We start from the raw sequence: 19,851 nt of genomic DNA, 5'->3' as shown, positions 1-19,851 counted from the left end.
TCATCGCCCTCTCTTTTTCCATCCTCCCTCTTTTTATCTCTATCTATCTGTATACCCATCTCCCTCCTTCTCCCCCCACTCGCTCTCTCTGTCTTTCTCTGGTGCGCGTTCACAACACTAACCTTGGCTCGACGTCAGAGCCTGTGCAGCAGTGCAGTATAATGGGAGCGCAAGCTACCCAGAGCGCCTCATAGGGGGCTGTATATCGCTGCTGTATCCTCTGCTTGGCGCTCTCTAGCCCCTCTCCAACCCTCTCCAGTACCTCACCTACAGCCCATGCTCGTGCTCCCCCCTCCCCACTGGATCCGTACCCTTCGACATGGATGTCCCGCCGTCCCTCGACCCGGAGGATTGTTGTTTCTTGGCGCAGTGAAAGAAGAGAAGGAGAAGGGGAAGGAGAAGGAATCATGCCGGGACTGCTAATGGATTTAGGGAAAGCGCAAGTGACCATGCCGTGATCTTGCGCATCCAGGGCCGCCGTCACCCTGCCTTGCCCAACGAGCGTAGAAGAATTTCGGGGGAATCGAACCCGCGCACCGGGGGGATTAAACCACTGTGCATTTTTTTTAAACAACATGAAGATTACCTCCCATCATCTGATGATAAGCAGTCTCGTTTTCAGGTCCAACCTCAGGCTGATCCCGCTTCTGCTGCTGTTTCTTGGTTACTCTCGCGGGATGCCACACGTTTTAAGATTTGGTAAGATATATGTATGTTTGTATTACGGTATCTTCTGCAACGATGACACGGAGTGCCCGTAGGATTGTCGACAGCGAGTGAATGAATCACGGGATGCAGAAGCAGTATAGAGACATGTTATACTCTCGCCTTGGTTTAATAGAGTTTAACAATTTCAACCCTTCTCTAAAAAAAATAACATTCAATCAATTACTGTGGCATCTTTTATTATGAAGTCTTTTTACCGAGTGCATATTATCATGAATCGTGTATTATACGAACCTTAAACACAGTGTTACAGTAACTTTAAAATAAAATCCCCTGCAGCCATAAAGCTTTAATGAAGCAGTTATATATGCAACAGTTCATAGATACGGGCTGATGAAACTCGTAAAGAATTAGCTGCTCACATCTCTTCTCGAGACTTGTATCACCACGGCCCTTTAAACTGCTGACACCCAGCATGTCCTCTGCAGTAAATGTTTACATGTAAACATTACACCCAGAGTGCTGATCAATCACTCTGTCCTGTCACAAGGGCTGATCGATACGCAGGGCAGTGCTTTTCATCCTTAATCCCACTGAACTGCTATCCAATGGGAATCCCCGAGATTGTGTTTATTTACCGTTATTGCCATTGATTAAACTTATAGTTCCGGTTCATAGTGGCGATCGGCTGAGTCACGTTATAAACCACAGCAACAGTTAAAGGTATTAACCGAAAATCTTCTGTGGAGCTTATAAACCTAACGACTGATTAGCCATTTCTCTCAACACCGCCTCGAGGAAAGATTATAGCCATAGCCAATTGTGCTTATTAAATCAGTGCTTCAACAGTTGCCTCTGCTCCAATCATAACTTTAAAATAGTGCTATTGCTGCCGTGTATTCATGCACTCATATCACTGGATCAGCGTCCTGGGGTTTCGCCCGTTTCTTAATAAGATCCTGTGTTTCAGGACACACAGCATATTGGAGTGACAGAGGACCCCCCCCCCCCCCCCCCCCCCCCCCCCCCCCCCCACACACACATGCCCACCCTGACAGCGGATGTCATCAAATGTTGACAACACATCCTTACAATCCTTAAATTCCCCCGAGGATCCTGTTTAAGAGTCAGGCCGCGTCCGCGTGAGCCGCCGCTATGGCAACGGGATGTGCTTGTTTGTCTTCCTGCTGCATCCTCAGCCGCCCGACGAGCCACTTCCGTCTCACACGTTGTCTGACAGACGCCGGTCGTCTTTTCACCAATGATTGAGATCCCCATATAAAAGCATTTGACACGAAAATGTCCAAGCCGTCACCACTTGAATATACCTCGCCATGATAGGCAAGGAATCCGGCATTAGTAGCACGACAGACACAACCATGCAAGATAAAAGGTGAATTATTGTAACTGCCATCTCTTTCCTCTCTAAAGTAACGCTCATGTTTGATTTTGACGGTGTTCTTGTGGCAGTGAAATGGCCGGAGCGTCTCGAATGAGGCTCAAAAGGCGAGTCTCTGTCCTTGGTGCTGAATTAGCTCTTGTTCAGAACCACGGACAGAGACCCTGGCAGTGCAGTCTGCAGCCTGTTGCTCGACCAAAAACCCTTTTTAATAAGCTAGAATGAGTTCTGTAAGAGCTTGGGTTTTGTACAGCATATCTCATTAAGTCTAGTAGCAGCCACTTCACATATTTGCTGTTGTAATACTGCTCCATTTCGTGCAGTGTAATTAATTCTCTTTAGAAAAATATATATTTTCATCTCTCTGTTTTCATATAAAGGAGCAGAGTTTCCACAAAGGATAGATGAAGATAGATTTTATGAGTGGGATATTTTTATCAGGAAAGAGAAATGTATGTCAGTGTGTGTAAGTGTAAGAGAAATACAAAAATGCCTTGAGAGAAGATGTAGCCCATTGGTTCTTTACCCCGTGCATTTCCTGTCCTGCAGGAGATGCTTGCTCAGCAGATAATCCCAGCTGCTCCCGGCTAAATGAGGAGGTCAGCTCCCCCGGGGCGGTCTGTTCCTCCTGCCCCATCTCCCATTCTGCCCAGACAGGCGGCTCACATTGTACAACCGCTGTTCTCCTGTCAGGCTGAGACCTTTACATACACACACACATGCACACACTCATTGTAACACCAAAGCATAGTCATCCCTTTGTATTCACGGCATCGGCCATGTCGAGCGACAAGTGTCAGAGAGTGTTGTGGCCACCAGCTGCAGGCAGCCATGCTGAGCTAATTTCCACGCACAAATGACATATCACGTTCACTGTTCCTCATTTATAAATATGATATGCAATGCATTTACTTTGATACAGAAGTTGTCCCGGTGCAGCCATCACAAAGTGAAATAAGATGAGATAAGATTGTCTTTTTATAATAAGTTTTTACTTTCCTTTCGGGAGCACTGAAAGAGACTTTGTACTGATAGTGCAAATCCCAGAATAAAAGTATTTTTGTATTATTGCCACTTTGGTTTTTCTCTCGTAGTCCACCTCAACAATGTAGGCCAAATAAAAAGCTGTTAAATGTCCACTTCAAACATGGAAATTAACAGCTTTGTTGAGTGGAATGAAAAACCGAATTTGCAAGCTGAACTATGGTTGACCAATTTAATTTGTTCCCCCTCAGTTCTCCTAGATGACTTGTTAGACTTCAGTCAAGTGGAAATTCAGGGTTGCATTCAAGTCATTAGCATTATTCGTCAGCGATCTGGTTGGCTAAGATGAAAGCTGCTCATTTTCCATTTTTCCATACAAAAAGCGCAATATGTTCAGGATCTTATTTGGTATAGTGCTCGTAACAAATACTCACAAGCAATGAGTCATCACATCTGCCTTTCTATCAAAGCTATTTTGGTTTCAAAAAAAGGCCTCAGGAAGAATTTAGACAGAAGCAGAATCAACAATGAAATAGGGAGACAGTGTTTTAATTCTGATGACCGTAGTGCGACTGTGAGGTTGAGTGATGGCATTATCACCGCCATCTTCAATCCGCATTGGCAGACGCAGTATATCCCTGGGCTGTCAACATGCTGCTGGAAGCATTGTGGACTCAGAGAGGCTCATTTTGATTGTTTGTGTCCTGGTTATATTTATATTTCCCTCAACACTCTGGGAATATTTATGACTAAAGCACAACATTGTTTTTCATTTTGAAAGGAAGCTTTTTCCCCCCCAGTCCTCTGGTGAAAGCTATGTTTATGTAAATACTTCCACAATGTTGTCCAACGATTGTCCCTCGTCAGTGCTGAGGTGGCGACATTACAGTGTCGTCAGGAACAAGCAAGGCAACGGTAACACATTCAAGGGTTTGTCGTTAATTGACTTTATTTGCTTTTGCTTTCCCGCCAGCGTGAATTATCATCATGGAGTTTAGTTTGGGATTGCAGGAATTAAGGATAACACCCTGTGCCCTGGCCCGCTGCCAGCCCGTTCACAGCAAACACATTTAAATAGGCACAAAGCTGCTTAAAATATTCATGTGTCACTTGGCCGCGCTGTAGCTTATAGAAATATGAAACCATCTCCTCTCTACTGGCAAATGATTTCCACGGTTTAAAAATACCAACCGTGGGTTTCAAGAACAAAAAGGAGATCTGTCTTACATTAGCATGCAGCACCACACATCGGCTCGAAGCAGGGAACTATCTAGATGGATTTTTTTTAAAACATGTTTACGTTCCTGAGACTTTGAAGGTCTTGCTGTCATGCCTCGGTTACAAAAGGCTCAATGGTGATTAATTCAGGGGACAGATTTCTTGGTATTTTGTAATGGAAAATATCTGTGAGGTATGAAATTAGTTTTCTGGTTAGCATTTAGTAAATCTCAGATTTACCAGCTGCATTGGAAAAGATTATTTGCATGAAGGAGGCTTTAGAGGATTGACCTTGTTTGCAGGGCAACCCGTTCTAGCTGCCTCTTATTGTTTATTATAAAAATAAATCTAATACATCTGAGTCCTATTCTGCTACTGCCTTGTGGAAGGTTTGATTTCTGCATTTGGTTTTATTATTCACTGCCTTTCACTCCTTGTCATTGTCAATCAGGCTCGTCCCTGCGTATCAGGAGGGTTAGGGGTTGTATGTGCAATTGTTCTGAGAAAGTGTCCCTTGAGAAGAGCCCTGCAGCCTTGCTGGCTGCTTGTCTGGCTCAGAGCTGACTGAAGGTCAGAGCTGGAACGCTCACAGTGAATAACGTTTTTTGCATACACATGTGGAGATGTCCTTCTCACAATCGCACCAGGGGAGATGGAAGAAAATGTGAAGTCAATGAGAAGTGCAAGAAAAACAAGAGTGTTTGTTAGAGAGGGGGGAAACAGAGAGATATAGAGGAGGAGGGGGGGGGGTGTAAAGTGTGAGCGAGAAGAAAAACAGTGAGTGTTGGAGCCAGTAGATACAAAGTAAAGATAGATTAGTTTGCCTCTGAGCAGTCCACTCTCAGCCCACTCTCAGTTCTGGTCTTTTATTACTGTTTTCTGATGGCTTTTGTGAAGAGAGACAGAATGGACACTGGAGTGTGTTGTGGAAATGTAGTGGGAGGCCAGGAGTCATGAGCTGCAGCTCTGAGTAAATGCCAGCAGTATACTAATAGAAGGACAGGACTACAAATATGCAGGAAATAGCTTTTGCAACAAAGATAGTTATACAAATATCCTCCCAGGTAACAACGTAGTACCTTGGGGAACTAAACCCACAACTACTTTATTAGGCTCTAGTGCATTTACCTATATTGTCTCATTACAGAGTTGGCTGTCTCCACCTGCAGTAGACTGACAAATGTTGGGAATCAATACAAATCAATATGGTTGTATTGCTAAGGGGAACAATGAGAAAGAGAAGAAGCTGGCAGCAGTGCACACACCCAGTGCCAAGTCCCCCCCCCCCCCCCCCCGTGTGTATCTATCACAGGTTACCATCTGTGAGAATGCAAACACGTAAACAAAAAACAAATGTGTACCATAAGAACGATGTGTGGGAATAGATTTACAATACATGTTATTGTGAATTTTTTAACGCCATATACAGTCACTAGCTTTTTCTAATGCCAACATTATCATATTTTGATTATAGATCTGACACAATCCAAAGCCCATTTTCTCTCTGTGCGATATACATTCTGAGTTGTGGCACCTTTAAACGGTGTGATATATCTGCTGCAATATCGTGCAACGCTTTGCATCATGTGTAGGAGTTACATGTGAGACTTGTATCTTCATCGGAGCTTGCCTCTTGTAATGAACTATTAAGTGTTTCCGTAATAAAGAAAAAGCAACATGGCTTGTCAGTGGTTTACTATGGAAGCTGGGGAGAGTGCCGATTGGGAGTAAATGGCTACTGTGTTTCTGCTGTCATTATTTATACATGTAGGAAGTCATTTGTTGGATGTGTTTATTTACTCTTAGTTGTTAATATGTATCACTTCATACATGCAGCGTTATATACATTTGATAGTGTTTCTTAATGTGTTCTGGAAACAAAAGCAATCTCCTGTGAATTCCGAGCACGCAGTGGGAGGCGCATTCACCGTAAATGAAAAGCACTGATGTCCAAACTACATGGGATTCAGAAGTCAATCGATTACAGAAAGCCCTCCTGTGTTGCTGTGATGTGAGGCGCCGATCAGGTTAGGATGTGGTGATTCACCTTCATCTCCAGCCAGCTGAATAAAGGGAGGAAGAGGAGGAGGGTTAGCGACTGACTGAAAGAGAGAAGGCAGAATGCCGGCTTCCCATTGACAGCACAGCCGGTCGGATGTATGAACGTTTGTCTGTGTGAACCGAGGACACGGGGGGAAATTGTCTCTGTGGGAGGACGTATTGAGGCAGGCTTACCTAACATCATGTCCTTTGAATCGGCATGACACTCTATTGTCCATGATCCACCAGGGCTATATGCAAAACCTCTCCCCCCCCCTCCCCCCCCTACAGCGTTGAATTTCCTCTTTCTGTCCTTCCTCTCCTTTCACTTAGCGTTTCTGATTGTTTGTTTGGCTTCCTCTGAATCTTTCCTGCAATCTTTTTTGTTCTGAAGGCATTTTAGCAAACAAAGGTGAGAAGAGAGAAAATATATAAACATGAAAGAAAGCCTTTGTGTTCGCGTATGCTATAGTGCAAACAGAGAAGAGGACAAATGTGGTGTCTAGACAGTAGCTGAAGAGTTTTGGTTAAAAAGCTTTAATGATGAACTGCATTTCTTGGCTGCAGTCTCATGTTAGCCGCCCACACTCGAAACATCGCACTTCCTTATTTGTTTGATATGACCGTCCAATCCCTCTCCCATACGCAAAGCATTGTGGCGGACTGGAACAGACTTTGATTGATTTTCCCATCTTGTGCAATCTGTTTTAAGATTTTTGAAGAGACATAATGAAGCCAATCGCCTCCATTTCCCTCGCACACCTACCGCTGAGATAGACCCAATGCCCGTCCATCACTGTTGGAACATGACAAAAGAAACTGAATTAATTTCCGACGCAGCAGGGTGTGAACGAAAGTGGGAAATTGTGAAATAAACAGCAGACTGCAGATCAGAAGAAACATTAGAACATGGCTCTTGATTTCCCGCCAATTCCACCTCTATTGTCTTTTTACATTCATCCCCCATTGTCCCTCTCAAAAAGTCAGTGCTCATTGTCTCTTTCATTTCCTTTCTCTCTGCTACTGTGCAATCATGTTTGTGTGTGTTTTTCTAAAACAAGCAGGAACGATGGACACACCTTTGCAGCAAGAGCGTATGTTATTGACTTGTACCTGTAGCTCTGATTATCAGCTCGCTTGTGCACTGCAGTGGCTGATGGGAGGCTGATGAACCCAAACCAGGAGTTGACATTTTGCTGCCCTGTGGCTGGAGGAGGAGGAGGGGGGGGGGGGGGCTGCAGGTGTCCGTTCAGGTCTAATAGGCCATCCATTCAGTCGTTTAATTGAGTGTCTTTTATCTGCCTCCAGTGACCTCTTCTATTCTCCATGTCTCCCTCTCTGTTTCCTTCGCTCACCTGTTTTTCTGTCCATGCCCCCCCCTTTCCTCCCTTCCCTTCTTCCTTTCTCTCTCTAAACTATCTCTCTTTTGGTTATCTGTCAACACATTCAGACATATGCCATACAGCTGACTTTGACATTAGACATCCCAGCCAACCATTTAAAAAAATTAAAAAAACATATTCTACGTGCTGCAGGAAGGTGCACTTTCAGCATGAGTTCAATATGCAGAATCCAAACGAAATGTCCACTTCCTGATTCCGTTCTCTGCGTTTCTTTCCCTTTGTCCTCTGCTGTCCTTCTCTCCATGTCGCCTTTGTCTTTCCCCGGCTCTCCTAGTCCTTCTCCTCTACTTTGTTCTGTCTCACTATCATCAAGTCTATAGCTTCCCCTCTTCCCCAGGTCTCAGTGTCCTTGCACACAAAGGCATACATTCTCATATGACATACACTTTCCAAACCTTTTTGAATTTCAAAGCAAAAAGCCTTTCAGTCTCAGGTTTATTGAACTTTCCACCATCCTTGAACAGAACAACGTGCTGCAATACAATGCTAAAGTGTTCCATGGATTAGAACCAACCCTTATACTGTCTCCTATTAACCTCCATATTCTTTTTCTATACATACATGGATTTTATGAGACAATATAGATGCCATATGAATTCACCGGGGAGAAGTAACTCTATTTAATGCACTGCAAACCACTAGCAACGAGTGTGTGTGAAAAAATGATTGCCCTGTCTACTGTGTATATATTTATTTTACTTATAGCATACTAAAGTTACCAGCTTCTGCGTCATAGCCTATCCAAAAATAATAACCACCTTCAGTGCAAGTATCTCTACATTTATGAAGATTAGAAATTATTATAATCAGATTACTGAAATCCTGTAAAACACTTTCCCCTCGACATGGCTCCCGCAAAGACCCTGCTGTGAGCATTAAAGAGCCGGCTCCTGAATTAATTCTCGACCTTTGGCTCTAACGGAGATAACATCTGACCTTCTACAAGAAAGAAAGTCTCATTTTACAGCCATTTTGTTCAAAATGACAACGGAAAGAGTGTAATACAGGGCCATTTTGATGAGCAGGGGAACGGTGAGAATGAGAATGAGAGCGGCGAAAGGGAGCAAAGAAGACGATAGTCTCGTCTAATTTGCTGCAACCTAATTGCACAATTAGAAATTAAACTTCCTCTTATCCTTATTCCAAGGTCGGCTGCGTATAATACATGCAAAAATGTTGCAGAGGAATTGTAAGGTTATCCTCCCACCGCTCTTTGTGTGGTATTTTGATGCGAGGAATGGTGAAATAGTTTGAGTCTTTTTGGCAAGTATCCTGAGAGACAGTTGGAAATCCCTCTGCTTTACTTTCGGAGAGTTAGTCTTAAGACCCGTAGATTACTGTTAGTCAAGTTCTCATCTATATTTATTTTGGTGAGCGACACAGCTTGAGGGTTGGAGTACCCAGGGACGCTTGAGACACTAATAATGTGTTTTTAACACAATGTGGAAAGTGATAGCGAACCATGCATAGTCACAATGTTCTTGACGATCGACTCCTGCCTCTTTTCGCCTGTAGTGGATAATTAGCATCTCACACACGTGCTTAGGCTTGATTAAAACTCAGTTTACAGTGAGCAGTGCTGTGAGGGCGCCATCTGTCACTTGCCGAGGCCACCATGAGGCGTACTTTAGTCAGTGGGAGAGAGGAAGGCGGTGTGTGTGTGTGTGTGTGTGTGTGTGTGTGTGTGTGTGTGTGTGTGTGTGTGTGTGTGTGTGTGTGTGACTGTTTGATAAAGGAGAGAAAAAGATGCGACATGGAAAGAGAAAATGACAGAGACGGGTGAGGCATGAAGCATCAGGAAGCGTTGTGTACAGAAGCCGGTCCCACTCTCTCCCCACGGCCTGTTTATAAAAGCCAAATCACATCTTTTTGTTTTGTGTTGGCTAGGAAAAGCTCCTGACTGCAGTTTTGGGATTTGTGTTATTTACTTGAACTTTTATAACCTTGTGACGGCAGTTTTGGGAATACTCGTGTTTGTACTTGGAAGTCAGATGTGAGGTGTGAAAGCTCCAAGGCTCATAAAACCCACGGTGTGTGAAAGTCATATTTTCTTCCTTTTTATTAAACACTTTCCACCCAAAAACAATGTTTTCATGCCACATCTTCAATATACAACACATCAGAATGGCATGGTGCATATGTGATGACCAACATTAATGCCATAGTTTTTGATCGCATTAACATATTGCATGGTATTGTGGTTAGCACGATAACATTGGCAGTTATACATTAAAAGGCTTGTTTACCTGTTATTTCTATTCATCTTGTTTCCATTGCCATGTTTTATTTCATACCCTGTTAAACATGGTTAGGTGAGGAAGATGCATTCAAAATGAAAAAACAATATTAAAAGACTATTAGCCTCGGTATCTGTCAGACAGATTGGGAAAACATTTCCAAAGTGACCCCGAGAGAGATAAAATAGAGACAATTGGAAACTCTTTGCTTGCAAGAGTAACACTATTTATTGAAGTCTGACTTCTCTTCCTCAGGCATTGCTGAACGAGGCTTCAGTCTGTCTTCCGCTCCGTGTACGCGTGTTGATTTATGTGCATCACAAGCTTTGATAGATATTCGTACTCTTTGTAAGCAAGCAGCTTACAGTATTCTTTATGTTGTGACGGGTGTATCGACGCATGGAAAACTTTTGACAGTAGCAATAAGAAAGACATTTTCGGAACAACATTTATTATATTTTCATTTCCACACAGACAAAAACGCATCAATCTTCCGCCAAGGAAATGATGTGATATATTAATTGAATTTTTGAAAAGATAATTAATTGACATAGTATAGTTATTGCATGCTCATATCTTGTCTTGCAATGAAGTTCATGTCAGTATGTTGCAAAATGTTGTGATTTTCAGGTAGTGAAATTCTCTGTGGAAAAAAACCTTGTAAAAGGAGTTTGTAATTAATTCAACACATGCACCTGTTTCTCAAAAAACAGAAAAACACAAGAACATTGCTCCAAATTGAGCACACATTTTAGCTGTAACTGTGGATAGTATCTGCAAAGTAGATCATTTAGTAGACCATAGTTGTGACAGTATTATGTTTTGTAAGTAATTGCGGGAACAGCCTGCTATTTCTGTATAATGTGTCTTTGATGATACTACAGAACTGCCATTGCATTTGACTTGAGCTGCACTCCTGTGTTCCTTTAAGGAGCACGTATAGTCTCAAGAGCTTGGTGTGTGTATGCATGTACATCTGTGTGTGTGCATCAGTGTGTGTGCGTGTGCAGGCGAGCGATTAGCGCTACATCTTATTTTCCCAGTGCTAAGTATTTCTTTTCAGTGGCATTCGCAATTTGAGAGCAGTGGAGAGGTTGGAAACTGTGAGACAGAAGTCATTTGGGACCTCGGCAATTCAAGGCCTGTGAAAGTGTACTCACAGTTTGGCACAATTAGTACCAAAAGGGGTCCCTGCTTGACAAATTAGCACACAAAATGTCAGCCGGTAGTTTAGCACATTCACAATGAGTCCTTGCAAATTAGCACATATTTTTGAGGAGGGAGCTGGCACATTATAATGAATAGAGAGAGAGCCTCGCAAATTAGCACATCTGTTGCCAGCGCTCAGAATTAATATATGTTATATGATCACTGGTTTCCTACTTGGAGCTGGGTCAGGGACGAGGGTGGTGGCACACATTCCTAATTGAAGACTGTGTGTGCTCGTTATAAGAGATTGATTAAATTGACCTTTTTGGAAATGTTAGCGCTAATTGTTATTGGTGTAACTAAACTTAAGTATGTCTAAATGCCGCACCCGCATTTTCACAAAGACTCAGTTGTTTCTTACCTGACAGATTTATTTAGGCTCAGTCTCAGGAGTGCGTGATGGTGTGTGTTCACACAGTTTGTGCGAGTGTGTGAGTCAGCCTGGGGCTTAGCGTCGAGCGGTGGCAGGTGACAGTCCAGTCCAGTGTCAAGAGGCTTTAGGGTGAGTGATTCTATCCCTGGGGAAAAAACACACAACAAGCAGAACAAGTGAGATAACAACGGCTAAACTGTTGTTCATATAAGCTGCTTTCTGTTGGTATCATGTTCAATTTCCATAACTCGAATGGAATTATTTATTAAGTTACTAATCAGTCACTTTTTATTGAGTGCTTTTGTGCGTTTTTACAAGAAGTTTTTATAGCTTGGTCTTTCATGCAATACCTCAATTACAAGTATTTTATTCTATGCTACTAGTATTTTTACCCTATTGTTTTTATTCTCATTTCTCTAATAAGATTCAAGATGGAGTTTGTCTGTCTTTTTTTTACTTTTCATCAAGTATATTCTTACCAAGTTCACTGCTTCCCTTATCTTGCTTTGTGAGATTGTATCTGCTCTTATCACTACTGAAGCAATGGTGAGCAGACTGTATTAGATGGTCAGATTTCTGGGGATTTTCTGCGTGAGAGAGAATTGGCCCTTGTGCAACACTGGAAGGTCAGTCTACCACAGGGGGATCTTCAGATTAATGACCAGGGGCGGCGACTCTCTGCAGGCCTTCATGCATCATGTCCCATTCACCGCCAAACATGTCAGGGAGCGTTCCCTTTGGGGAATCTCGGGGATATTTACGGAGTGTTTCCATCACTTTTGCCTCCTACCTATTGGCTCCGAGCACCTCTGCTCACCGGCTGAATGACGGAGGGAGACAGAAGCATGGCCAGGGGTCCTGGGTGTGGTGGGTGGAGGTATTAAAGACTATCTTCCCTTCATACCTGGGCCGATTGCACCGTGACATGGTTTGCTCGCTGGTTGCCATGGCACCCACCCTACAGCCCACCACTATCCCGGCAGCTGCTGGTCATTAGTCACAGAGACAGGCCGTCCGCACCATCACAACGCCCTTCCTCAACCAATCAGCTGCTCAGTCTCCAAAACGGCCGATGCCTCTCAGCCATAGCATAGATGCATGAGTCTCCATGGCAACTTATCTGACTCCCATCTCCCGGCATATAAGAGCATCCTTGAGTAGAGGGGGCTAATTGTATTTTCATTCATGGTTTAGTAAGTAAGCCCTTTGAGTAGTAGTATACACTCACCCTGCTAGTAATCACAGCGCAGCGAAGAGACAGAAATATCCTGTCAGTGTCCATCTTTCAGAGTAGCATGTATAATATATATTTACCAAAAGTAATACAAATCACAGATCACCGCTGCAACAATTCTCAAGTTTTTTTTTTCATTACTCTTGTTTGTAATTTATGAATGATTTCTATTAACAGAAACTCATTTTAAATGGAGTGAATTTCTATCAGAAATAAAGCAAAATGACAAAGTTACTTTACAGTGATCAATGCAAAATGTGCTTGGTTAACTGTGACCAAATATTAAAAGGGAGTCAAATCCCCCCCCCCCCCCCACACACTCACACACACCCCCGTCTTTACATTTCCACTTTCTGTTCAAGCTTTCTCTCTCACACACACACACACACACACACACACACACACACACACACACACACACACACACACACACACACACACACACACACACACACACACACACACACACACACACACACACACAGAGAGAGGCACTCAGATCAGTGGCAGGCCTGTTTTCTCATCAGGGTGATTATCCAGCTCATAACTCACTCAGAGCTTTCATTTGCACTATAATTCACACCATTCCCAACGATGGCGCCACTATAATTCACAAACACACACACACACACACACACACTGATTATCTCAGCTGTAACTCACACACCTGCAATCAGACAGACCACAACACCGAGTATTGAGAGGAGGATGGATGGACAGATGATAATAGCAATAAATATACGCAACACCCAAAACAAGTGTGTGCATGTACTTTCCAAAATCTAGTTTCGGAAAGAAATCTCAATTGGGTTTTATTATTCAGTGAAAACGATACTGGAGATGCATTCTCATCCTATCAGAGCCTAGTTTTCTGTAATGTAATGCTTGGAATCTCCTTGGAAATAAATTGTAAATGTTTTTGGACTTAATTTAATGTCCCTGTTCAGTGTTCTCAAAGGAATGTGATTAGTTTACAATTATTTTTGGGTATTTCCCTTTCCTGTAGTGTCTTACATAGGTTTTTGTGCATGTAAATGGTCTGCAAAGGCTAAAATCCTAAAGCACCCTCTAGAACACATGTGTCAAACTCAAGGCCCGGGGGCCAAATCAGGCCCTTGGTGGATTTAATTTCGGCCCGCAGGATAATTTCTAATTACTGTTAGATCTGGCCCGCCGGTATATTGCACGCACACCTTCCTCAGCTCAGAGCCTGACCCCAAACATTGATGAACTTGTACCCAAGATGAGATGCCAAGTATCTGAACTAGCATCACAGAGCAGCACACTGAGTTTCAATGGATGTTTCCTTTTGCACTTTTTCTCTCACGACAACAGGGCATGTTTGGTTTTTTCTTTGAGGGGAATTGTTTTTTTGAAGCTGTTGTTGGCCTGTGGGAAAATGTAATCATAAGAAATGACTCCGGAACAGCTGCAGATAGAGCCATAAGAAATGAATGCAACTGATTATGTAATGTTGTTTTTTATAGGCAATCATTTAAGCTGTGTTAGTTCCAGGTTTAATATGTGCAATAAGTTCATTTCAGTAAGTTCTGCAGTAAATATTGAACCAGTCCGGCCCTCGACTAGTACAGATTTTTTGATTTTGGCCCACTGTGTATTTGAGTTTGACACCCCTGCTCTAGAAGGAGTTTTTCCTCCCACACACTCTCCCTCCCCCCCCCGACGAAAATGCCTCCATTGGACTCCTATGTTCACTTCCATAACATAATGACATCACTATGTAACACTCACGCTTCTATTGGCTAGCGCTCCAACACATTGTACGTGAAAGATATTGGGGCGGGACATCTCTAAGTGGTTGACCAATCACAACAAAGCCAGCCAGCTAACCAATCAGAGCAGACTGGGCTCTGGTTTCAGACAGAGGGTGAAAAGCGGAGCTGCAGCACAGGCAGTATGAGAAAAATAAAGAGCTTTGTGAACATTAAAGCATGGAGACAGGACATCAGAGCACAACATACAAATATAAACCTGAAAATCAGCATAATAGGGCCCCTTGAAACTAGCACATCCACTCCATACAGTGTGCCAAAGAAATGAGATGAGCATAACTTAATACCCTTATGCTCATTTTACAAACCTGATGAACAGGCTGATGGCAGTCTGCTCCCTCGAGGCAAAAGGGTGATAATGATCTTTCGGGTCGGACTGACATGATTCCAATCATCTTTAATGGTGATTCTCGGTTATTCATTCTTTTGCAGATTAATGTGGAGTTTCAGACGGATGAAATGCCATGAATAGCAGCATGTTCACATCACATTTAGCAGGAGGACTCACACATGAAAACCTAATTATTTTCACTCAATGGCGCACAAAACATCTACTAACGTGCGTTTATAGATTTACTCTCAACTCCCGCTGCGACATACGTCTCTCTCAGTCTAATTTCACCTTTCGTTTTTGTACTGGACTATATATATACGATGAGCTCCAACATGAAGTGTAAAAGCACAAAGTATGGGTGTGCTATGGTGACAGTGATAAAGCTCAACTTAATGACGTCTTTTTTTCCTGCTGCACTCGTCCTCTATCACTCCCTGTCATTGCCAACCGCTATTAATAGCTGCTGTCTGCTTCTGTTACAGCTCTCACTCTTTCTCCACTCTCTGTCTGTCTTCTTTGCTTTCAGACTTACTTTTCCCTCGCTCTCTGTAATCGATAAACAGGCTTTAAACTTTTTTCAGTTTGGATTTCGTCAAACCGGCTCCCTGTCCTCCGAGAGGACGGGAGATGGAGCGCTGAACTCTGCTCTCGACTCAGAGTTGTTCTCAGAGCTGCTCTCACAACCCCCTTTCATCTTTCCCCCCCCTCATCCATTCTCTTTTAAGTTTGATTTCTGCAAAGCTTTCTCAGGATTTAGTCCGTCCTCAAAGGTGTACCAGCTCTCGTAATTTGGGTTTGCCCTTTTTTTTATTATATTTATTTGGAAAGTTGAAAGTAGTTGCCAGAGTCTACAGCTGTCTCAGCTGTCTCGCATAGAAATATTCTCTTTGAAAATGTAATAGTACACACTCTGGCATACTGCACCACCCACAACATAGCTTCACCTCTTCCTAATGATGAATGTGTAGAAATGGTCTTATCATTCTCAATGACCCCATTTATAGTTGAAATGAAGTATGATCCAGCTTGTAGAAGAATCCAATAAAAAACATTTATTTTATAAAAGGCAAGGCAAGTTTATTTATACAGCACTTTTCAACACAAGGCAATTCAAAGTGCTTTAGAAAAATGAAAGACATTAAGAGCATAAAACACATTAGAAACATTAAAAAGCAAAGATAATAACACATCAATAACAGAGGCACATGAATAAAAGTCACAGTGCAGTGTAAGAAGTGAATAGTTCAATTAAAGTGGACCTATCATGCTATATTTGAATAATATAGTGTAGGACCATACCTATATAAGGCATATTTATACTTTTTTTTTTCAAAATACCAAACAGATCATGCATTTTAGCCATGCCTCATTTCGCTCAATTTGAAAATGTTTAGCTCTGTTTTTGCAAGGGCTGATTCTGTGAGAACAGCACCATCTACAGGCCTGGCATATGTACTACAGCGTCTCCAGCTCTTTCGAACGGCAATGGCCGCGGCTGTCTCCTCCTGATTGGTGGAGTTGGCCCAATAGCCGTAGCGCCACCGTCCTGACGTCAGGACAGTGTTCAAATCTGGATCAGTTTTTATCAGATCCGTTGCAGCCCCTTTTTTTAGAGATTTGGGTATGGAGGAAAATAGAGAGGGTTGTGTTTTCTGACACTTGGTGAGTTCCCTGGAACACCGGGGACACATATTCATGTATAAAAGACGTACAAAAGTGCATGTTGCATGATAGGTCCCCTTTAAATAAAAGTCATACTATGTATATTTAATTGTAACTGCAATATGCATTTTTGGCGACCGGCAAATAAATGCAGGTAAATGATGTCTCGACATAATAACAAATTATATAATTGCCTTAGTTTAGGACGTAGATGGACAATCAGAAACTTTAATTGTCTTAAAATTGAAACAATTGAATGGAGCTATTATTGTTGACAACAACTTACTCTGCATTAGTAATTATATTATCTGTGCAGCGCTGTGAAATAGTTTTTGAATTCATTTTTTTAGAGGCTTTGACTTTGATCATTAGTAGGCGTTGCGACTCACATATATCCAAAAGGTAACAAGATTTCTCAGGGCGGTCACGGCATGATCCTCCCTTCAGGAGGCCCTCCCATTAACAATCAACCAAAGTAACAGACAAGTATGATGCAGAGATAATCATCCGAACTTCTGAGAGGATCTGTTTGTAATGAGTGTAATTAAAAGCTTCCTGATGTTTTATCTTTATGCCTGCGTTGATTTGCCTTTTCCTTTCTCCGTGTCAACGTTTCTGTTCCTGGCTCTCTTTCTATACCTCTATAGATATCTTACAGATTTCTCCCATGGCTCTCTTTTCCTTTCCGATACCTTTTAGTCTTTTTGCCCTTATTCCTCTGCTCAATCTGCTATCGCTTGTCTTTGTTCTCTCATTTGAGAGTTGCTGAAATCAATGGGACAAAGTGGAAGAGTGAACCTTTCTGTCGAGGCTGAGTGAGGGAGTTAAAGCAGGGCACTCACCCCTGAACTCACCTCCCGATGTAACTAATTGCCTATAATTACACCGACAATTGCTACAGAATGCAAATCATCTGAGATCGAAACGCCTAATCGGCACTGTAAATCAGTTTCATATGAGTGTCAGACTGAGCCGTGTAAAGCGTTCAACAATAGCTCCTTTGAAGAAGGGAAATTGCCACACAGCTTGAGCTGTTATTGACGGCATCATATCGATCATTTAGTTGAATGTCATTTGTGCTGAGGAATTTATTGTGATTTTTAAGAGAACGAATGGCAAGGTCATTTTCTGAGCTGTTTATTTTTTTCTTAACCACATTTTTCTCTATTTTTCTTTCTTAGGAGGAATATTTGAATCCACTGAGAGCGGCCCTTCCGGAGCAGAGGAATTAGCCTTTAAATTTGCCTTGAACACAATCAACAGGAACCGCACCTTGCTCCCCAACACCACGCTGACCTATGACATCCAGAGAATAAACATCTTCGACAGCTTTGAGGCCTCCAGGAAAGGTAAGTCAGACAATATGAGGACATTTAAAAAAGCCTCATTATGAGTGCTTGTTTTGTATTTTTCTATGACATGCTTTTATTTGTCTCGATCGATTGTTTCATCAATGTAGAAAAAAATGTCAGGAATTAAGAAATACAAGTCTTTTCATATGGCTCCAATGCATTTTTTAAAAATGGCCAAAACTGGGTTACAACATCTTTCTGTAAATGAATAATGAAATGTTTGCTATTGACAGTGTGCTGTAATAGCTGACAGATTATGTGGGTTGAACATTAACTACCAAAGACTGGAGACAAACACAACAATCAATTTAGACAATTATTTGCCGTGTTTGAAATCCGACTATATTTACTGTCCACAATTGTATTGAGGTCTGAAATGGATTCATTGTACTGGGATCACTGTACTCTGACACCATCTGGGCATTGCATTTCACAAACGGATTGACAATTAATTGATCAAATAGAATTTCACATTTACAAAGATCTTTGTTGTCTATTGCCTTGTTATATTAATGTTATCCGTGTCTTCTTCCATTCTGCCTTTGCTGACACAGTAGTGTTTTTGGCACATTACAAACAGTTTAAAACCACATAACTGTGTATCGCATCACCCATATGCTGTCCTTGCAAACAAAACGGCCCCGCCTCCCTTGGGTAGTGACCATTATGAAGCATCTGTTCTGATTGTTTGAGGTGACACGTGGACACAAACTGAACACCAAAAACATTTCGAAAACAGTCAAAATGAAAAGCCCAACATAAACACTAAGCTAACTTGCTGCTTTTTCTGCTTGTTATCTTTCCAGCATGTGATCAGCTTTCCCTCGGTGTGGCGGCCATTTTTGGCCCCTCACACAGCTCCTCTGCCAACGCAGTCCAATCCATCTGCAATGCTTTGGGAGTGCCCCACGTCCAGACCAAGTGGAAGCATCAAATCTCAGACAACCGGGACTCGTACTATGTCAGCCTGTACCCCGACTTCTCGTCCCTCAGCAGAGCCATCCTCGACCTGGTGCACTTCTTCAAGTGGAAAACCGTCACCGTGGTGTACGACGACAGCACAGGTACAGGTACAGTCGGTGTCTGTCTTCATCCTTCTGTAGTGTTTCTGTTTTGCATGCCAAGTGTGTCCGTTTTTTTTTTTTTAAACCTGGATCCTTTGGCCCTTAAAATGTCCAGAAAAAAATAAGAGGTACAAGGTGAGCTAAAAAAAAAGCTGCACTGCTGCTCAGAGTTCACTGAGTGCTTTGTAACCTGTCAAGTTAATTCAGAAATCAATAGCTTACTGTTCTGCCTCAGTCCGGCAGGTGCTGCCCATGTCAGTCGTCCAGGAGAGTGAGCAGCAACATTGAAAAAAAGAGACCACATTTCCCAGAATGACCAAGTGTCCCTTCAGATTAATGCAATTCAGAATTGTAGTATGGCAGCGCTGACAACAGACGTTAATAACATGCACAGACACTTGATCTCTGAGGGTGACTATTAAATGTGTCTGTGAGTCATTTCGTCTATCCTCTGACTTTGTGGAGTGGCTCATAATATGCATTTTAAAAAGACGTGTCATATTTTTGCCGGAGTGCGGTGATATTTTTATGAGGCGAAGTGTAATCGCTCCAGAGAAGATAACAATATTCTAATGCTCATTCGCAATTTAAGAGCTATTTGGCATGATGTGGTTGACGGCTTAATGTAGGTAAATTAGACAGAGTTGAAAGGGGGCTTACATTTTTAGACAGGTTGCATAATGAATTCACTTCCTACTCAGAGCAAATGGTTATTGTATAGTTGACATCTTAAATGTTGTCACTGAATAGAATCTAAATGCCCTTTTTTCTCTTCCTTTTACTAGTACTTTTTGCCTTCTCCATCATTCCTATTGCAGAGATTTTAGGAAACAACCCTTCCTTCAGCATGCTAGTGCCCGTACGCTAACCTCGGACTGTATCC

General features: G+C 42.4%; 1 protein-coding gene across 2 annotated transcripts in view; it reads left to right on the top strand.

Annotated features, from left to right (window-relative positions):
* Nucleotides 1–278: 278 nt before the first annotated feature.
* The window catches only part of LOC117493482 (glutamate receptor ionotropic, kainate 2-like), a 55,812-nt gene continuing 36,239 nt past the window's right edge, over nt 279–19,851 (top strand). The window contains exons 1-3 of one of the 2 annotated variants that reach the window (XM_034144048.1): nt 279–699; nt 17,734–17,901; nt 18,711–18,974. In XM_034144048.1, coding sequence (XP_033999939.1) covers nt 576–699; nt 17,734–17,901; nt 18,711–18,974 — 556 coding nt within the window. In that variant the 5' untranslated portion in view covers nt 279–575. The remainder of the gene's footprint in view (nt 700–17,733; nt 17,902–18,710; nt 18,975–19,851) is intronic. The other variant, XM_034144049.1, reaches the window with a different exon arrangement.

Source organism: Trematomus bernacchii, unplaced genomic scaffold, assembly GCF_902827165.1.
Source record: "Trematomus bernacchii unplaced genomic scaffold, fTreBer1.1, whole genome shotgun sequence".
Taxonomy (NCBI): domain Eukaryota; kingdom Metazoa; phylum Chordata; class Actinopteri; order Perciformes; family Nototheniidae; genus Trematomus; species Trematomus bernacchii.
Note: the sequence above shows the minus strand (reverse complement) of the source record. Positions and strands in the feature narration are given on the sequence as shown.